Source organism: Rattus norvegicus, chromosome 13 (genome assembly GCF_036323735.1).
Source record: "Rattus norvegicus strain BN/NHsdMcwi chromosome 13, GRCr8, whole genome shotgun sequence".
In the NCBI taxonomy this organism is placed as follows: Eukaryota; Metazoa; Chordata; class Mammalia; order Rodentia; family Muridae; genus Rattus; species Rattus norvegicus.
In genome coordinates this window covers 105,087,776-105,093,775 of record NC_086031.1, presented here as the reverse complement: position 1 = coordinate 105,093,775, position 6,000 = coordinate 105,087,776, and the positions used below count along the sequence as shown (strand labels likewise).

Sequence of the window (6,000 nt, the reverse complement as noted above, 5' to 3'; positions counted from 1 at the left end):
GGGTTACACAACTCAGCAAGAGACAAACCTAGACTTGTTGGACCTCGGGGTCAGCCATCTGTGGCTTCTTCCACTTTGTCTTGTTCTTTCTCAAAATAAAAGGAAGAAGTCAGGGAGGTAGGTAGAGAGGGAGGGAGGGACAAAAGAAGCAAGAAGGAAGATACTATCATGAAGAAAAAGGTACTTTGGGCTGGTGAGAGGGCTCAGTGGGTATTGGCTGGCCACACAAGCCCGAAGTCCTGAGTTTGACCCCTGGAACCTACATGGTATAAGGAGAGAATGGCCTCCAGCACTTTGTCCTCTGATCTCCACACATGTACACACATACACTCTTTCATGCAGTACACCTACACACTTACACAGGACAAATGCAAAACATAAAAGGTTTAAAGAGATTTATTTCTAATATTTTTAAATTACATGTCTTTGCATATACTTGGGAGTCAGCACAAGCATGAGTGAGGTGCCCAAGAGACCTTACTTGTGCGATCCTCCTCGACCTGAGAATGGGAGCTGACACCAAAGTGCTGGTTCTTCTGTAAAGACAGTGATCTTAACTGTTTTCTCTAAGGCCAGCCACAGAAGTAAGGCTGAGCCAACACTCCAGCCTCATGATAAACATGTATACACGCGCACAAACACGCGCGCGCGCGCACACACAGACACACACAGACACACACAGACACAGACACACACAGACACACAGACACACAGACACACACACACACACACACACACACATACACACACGCTCGCACATCGGGTGCCATCCCCAGCGCTGCACGGCTAGGGCGGTAAAACCGCTGGGATTCCAGCACTGTCAGGGTGAAGACAGGACCAGGACCAGGAGTTCAAGTTCATCCTTCTCTACACAGCAAGTCTGAGGTTAGCCTGGTTGCTGCAACACCACAAAAATGGTGTGGGAAGGCCACTCCCTTGGCTTCAAGCGGCCCTCTACAAACCAGTGGCTACAGCAAAACAGAAGGGGCTTGACTGGTCTCTTGTGCCTTCCAGCAGCTTGGGTTGAGGGACCTTGTTATCCCCGTCTACTAATAGAGGATTCGGGGCTGTACCCACTTGTCAATCTGGGGAGAAACTTGGAGGATTTAGGTAAGTATTAAAATTGGACATTCCCAGAGCCACCCAGAGCCCTGTGTAGGATCTGGTCCTGTGCCCAGCTCCTCGACCAGACCCGCTATCTTTGAAACACATCTCCGGACCTTAGCTGCTGCGCCGCTGCCCAACGGAAACTGGATCTTAGTCCCTGGACAGTCGCTCCAGCTCCGCGGGGCTCCCAGGACACCACAGCATCGGATTTCGCGTGGCAGCCCAGCTTCCCCAACTCGGATCCCCTCCCGCCAGGGAACCCTGAAACCAATCGCAGAGCTGCACAGCTCCGGGTTGTGGAGTCCCGAGCCCGGGACCCGCCCCTCTTTGTTGCGGTGTCCAATGGCCGCATTCGGAACATCGGCGGCTGCCCGGGTGACTCAGTTATATGTCACAGAATAACATTCGAGAATGGGATATGGAATGGGGCGACGACCGCCTCAGCTCCAACAGCCTTCTGCAGCAATGAGGCCGACCCGAGGTGGGTCCCCGGGCCCCGCGCGCGTCGTGGCGACACGCAGTTGCCACTCGCGGTGCCCGCGCGGGACCCGCGGGAAGGGGGCGGCGCTGCGCTTGCCCGGGAACCCGGGCTGGAGACGCCCCTCGCGCGCCAGGGTTCGGGGGGCTTCCGGGAAGACGCCAGGCCTCCTTAACAAGCCGAGGCTGCTGCGGCGCCCTCGCGCCGGCCCCGGGCGCTCACGTGTCCGCTCGCTCTGGGTCGGTGGCAGTCCACCACATCTGGGGACCCAGGGATGCGTGAAGCTGCAGGGGACTCTCGAGTCTTCTTGCTACACAGCTGTCTTGCTTCTTCCCACCCCGTCCCCTCCTCACCCCGAGCTCCTTGCATGCCTCCCCATCCCCAAGTGCAGCTGGGTGTGAGGCTTCGTGGCGTCTTTCCAGCCGCCTTGCTAGGTAATCGGCGGGGCTGGAGGCTCGCGTTAGTCCTGAGGGGGTGGGTCTAAGGCAGCTAGGAGTGGGGGGTGGGCGGGAACCCCCATGCCTGTCTTACTGAGCCGCAGGGTCTGCTGTTTCCACCGCTTTCAGGCCGGGCCGGTGAGCGGGGTTCTCTTCGCGCGTCCTGCGGCCGCGAGAGTTAAAGGCCACCCCCGCGGGGCCCTGATCCCCGGCGTGCCCGCGTCCTCCGCCCCCTCGCCGCGTGCCCCTCACCATGACCGGCTCCGCCGCCGACACTCACCGCTGCCCCCACCCCAAAAGCATCAAAGGCACCCGGTCCCGGAGCAGCCACGCGCGGCCGGTGAGCCTCGCCACTAGCGGGGGCTCGGAGGAGGAGGACAAAGACGGCGGGGTGCTGTTCCACGTGAACAAGAGCGGGTTCCCTATCGACAGCCACACCTGGGAGCGGATGTGGCTGCATGTTGCCAAGGTCCACCCCAGAGGGGGAGAGATGGTAGGCGCCATCAGAAACGCTGCCTTCCTGGCTAAGGTCAGTGGCTTGGCTGGGCAGGGTGGGATGGGACGGATGGGTGGGATTGGCGGCATGGGACGTTTCAATCCCAGACAGAGCAGGGAAAAGAGACCTCATGTCCAGCTAGAGTCCTGTCTCCCTGTTCTGCTGCCAAGAGGGGCAGGCAGGGGGCTTGCTGGCTTGGCTCTGAGGTTAGGCAGAGCCAAATCCATTATGCACTCGGCTCCTGTACTATCTTCATCAGAAGCGAACGCCACCAGGTCAACACCAGCCACTCCAAGAAAGCATAGAACCCCAGGATCCACCCTGCCTGCCCTTCTGTGCGTGTTTTACTCTCTCCTTTCCCCTCCCCCGTCCCCCTAACAAATGATTTATGGAGCCATGAGTGAACTTGTAATCAGTCAGCCAGACTTCTCAGTGTGAATCATTTCTAGAGTTTTTACCAATCATCTTCATCACCTTCCTCTTCCTCTCCTCCTGCTCCTCTTCCTCTTTTTATGACAGTGATTTTCTTCTTCTTCTTCTTCTTCTTCTTCTTCTTCTTCTTCTTCTTCTTCTTCTTCTTCTTCTTCTTCTTCTTCTTCTTCTTCTTCTTCTTCTTCTTCTTCATTTTTTTTTAACCTCTGAAACTTATTGAGAACAGGGACCTGTCTCTTACCAGCTTATCTGGCACCAAGGAAGCATTTGGCTGTGACTTAAAGGGACTTTCCAGGACACAGGATGAATTAGTCTCCGGGGTAAAGGGAGACACCAAGTGAAGCTCTCTTTTTACTCTGGAGAGGAGCCAGGGAGAGACTGAGCGCAGTGGCCGAGATATGGTTACAGAGAGACATGTCCCCTGTTATATAAAATGAAAGCCTGGTGTGCAGCCACGGAGATGGCGTCCCTGGACCCTAGGGACTCTGTTTGCTGAGCAGGACTCCTGAGAAGATACAGGACTCACATACACCAGAGTCATGGCAGCAGTCACTCCTGGTCCTGCCTTGCGACAGCTGAGTATGCAAGCCTGAAGGCCAGAAGGCTGTGTCTGCCCTTGGGGGAGTGGAGGAGGCTCTCTGCTTCCTGCTTCTCCGTGTTTTATGACTGCTAGGCAGGGAGTTTATTCTGTCCAAATAGGAGCTTGCCTGTGCTAGAAGCTTATCTGTGGGAGCGCCAGTGGTAATGATCCCTGCTCTTGAACTCGGGCATCCCCAGCTCTGGCTTCAGCATCTTTCTCTGCTTACCATGAGTCACCACAGTCCTTAAACATGGGAGAGTTGGGCAGAGGGAGCAGAGACTGGATGCCACTATCTGGAGCTGGCTTTCGAATCCTGCACCTCTCACTGTGTCTTCATCCTTACCCCAGTTCCATGTGCTGGAGCCCTTCTTCAAGTGACAAACATTGGGTCATACTATTGGTGAAGACGATCCTGAGAGAGAGGCAGGGGCGTGAGTGAGACAGTGGGACTCTGCTTTTGTTCTCTGTGGCCTCCTTTTCCTTCCCTCTCTCCTCTTCCTTCTTTTCCTCTTTCTACTCTCCTTTTTCCCCCTCTCTTCTTCATCTTTTTTTCCCCTCCCCTTTTTCATGTCTGTCTGCTCTTTCTAGGACTGTGGCTGGTTTGCCACAGATGCAGTATTCTAAGTGTGCACGAGGCCGTTTAGAACATAGGTTTCCACTCCCTGAGACTAACACTTGATGCTTCTGGGATTGTGGCTGAATGCTTCCTTTTTATAAAAGAATATTCCAGTCAGGAATGGTGGCGAATACCTGTACTATCAGCACACAGGAGGGAGAGGCAAGGAAATTATAAATTCAAGGCTGTCTTGGGCCTCATACTGAGTTCAAAGCCAGCCTAGAACGTGTAGTGAGACCTTGTTTCAAAAAGGAAAAAGAGCGCTCCCTATTCTTATATGTATCTTGCTTGTTATAATGTATATTTTCATTATAACCAAGACCTCCCGACAATTGCTGATAAGCCAGGACTCCCTCAGCCCAGTGCAGGCACTTGCCTGCTTTAATTTTGTTGTTTTTGTTTTGTTTGTTCCTTTTTTGTCTCACATCGAAGCCTTGGTTGCTCTAGAACTGGCTATGTAGACCGGATTGGACTTTGACTCGTAGCCATCTGCCTGTCTCTTCCTCCAGCCTGGTCCTCTTTAATTTTTAGAATTTTGAAAGTTTATTTTGTGTGTATGGGTGCTTTGCTGCCATCTGTGTCTGTACACCATGCGCGTGAGTACCCGCAAAGGTCAGAAGAAGGTGTTGGGTCCTCTAGAACGGGAGTTAGAGAGAGCTGTGAGTCACCATGGGTGCTGGGAGTTGAACCCAGTTCTCTGCAAGAGCAGACAGTGCTCTTCACCACTGAGCCATCTCTCCAACCCCATTTCTGTTTTCTGATGGGGTCTTTTTATATCTGAGGCTAGCCCTCAAATTTATGATCCTCCTGCCTCAGCATTCTGAATTCTGGGCTTATAGCATGTCCCACTGCCCCTGGTGGTGAGGGGGTCTCTAAACTTTAATAAGACTGTATGATTTCATGTCCCGGTATTGCTTGTTTGGTTTTTGTTTTTGAGAGGTCCTTCTGTAGCCTGGTTAGTCTCAAATTCACTCCGCCGAGGCTGGAACTCCTGGCTCCACCCTTCCCAGTGAGTGCTGAGTCTCAGTGCTGGCTTCTCCATCCCTAATCCCATCACTGGCACTGCCTAACCTCAATATCCCTCGAGCCCTGGCTCCTGCCCAGGCACAGGCATGTCAAGCTGCTCTGTCAGACACCATTCCTCCCCAACTCAAGGGCTTGGCAGTCTCTCCTGGGGCCAAGGCATTGTCCTTTAGCCAAACCAACACCATTGCTGTGAGGAACTTGCACCAAAGGTGGCAGTGGGGCAGTGGGCAGTGAAAGGGGGATTGGTGAATCTGGGAGTGACTACTGCAGCAGCAGAATGTGGACTGAGGCGAGATGGTAACCGGAGCAAGTTCCCAGGGTCTGAGAGGGGGCTCAGGTGATGCCCAGGACGTCCTGTGAGGGACCCTAGTAAGTGCTGCCTGAACACCTTGGGAGGAGAGAGTGGGTGGGGGTGGGTATCACTTGAGATCTTCTTTCCAAACTTCCTCTGTATTCTTCTCCACAAGTGGTCACTGAGCCAAGCAGGTACCTGACCAACCCAGGCTTTTACTGGGATAAAATAAGAAAAAAAAAATCAAAAAGTCATTGGAGTTACACAGGATGGGCAGGGAGTGACGGAGAGGCAGGTGCAGAAGGAGCAACTGGCCCTTCTAGGCCTGGTTCTAGGGCCTCCTGGCGCCCAGAGGTCGACTCTGCTGAGGCAGCACCAGGGCCCTCATCAGGAAAACCACTCGGTTTCCTGCAGCCCCCACCTGTGCATGTCTCATTTTCACGCCAGTGATTCCAAATTCGGAGAGAGTTCGCATCAGAGGGCTGAGAGCTGCCTTTGGAAGTGTGAGCAGAGATCTGAGGCTCTCCGCAGGCTCT

The 6,000-nt window shown here is 53.9% G+C and overlaps 1 protein-coding gene across 12 annotated transcripts in view; it reads left to right on the top strand.

Annotated features, from left to right (window-relative positions):
* The first annotated feature begins 1,450 nt into the window (after nt 1-1,450).
* Vash2 (vasohibin 2) overlaps nt 1,451-6,000 on the top strand; it is a 31,469-nt gene continuing 26,919 nt past the window's right edge. For 3 of the 12 annotated variants that reach the window (XR_010056932.1, XM_006250463.5, XM_063272552.1), the window contains exons 1-2: nt 1,455-1,588; nt 2,152-2,551. Coding sequence is in view for 9 of the 12 variants with exons in the window: in XM_006250463.5 (XP_006250525.1) it covers nt 2,276-2,551 (276 nt within the window). In the remaining 3 variants the exon portion in view is untranslated. Of the gene's footprint in view, nt 2,020-2,151; nt 2,552-6,000 lie in introns of those variants that run through there. The other 9 variants (XR_001840789.3, XM_039090995.2, XM_008769868.4 and 6 more) reach the window with 8 other exon arrangements.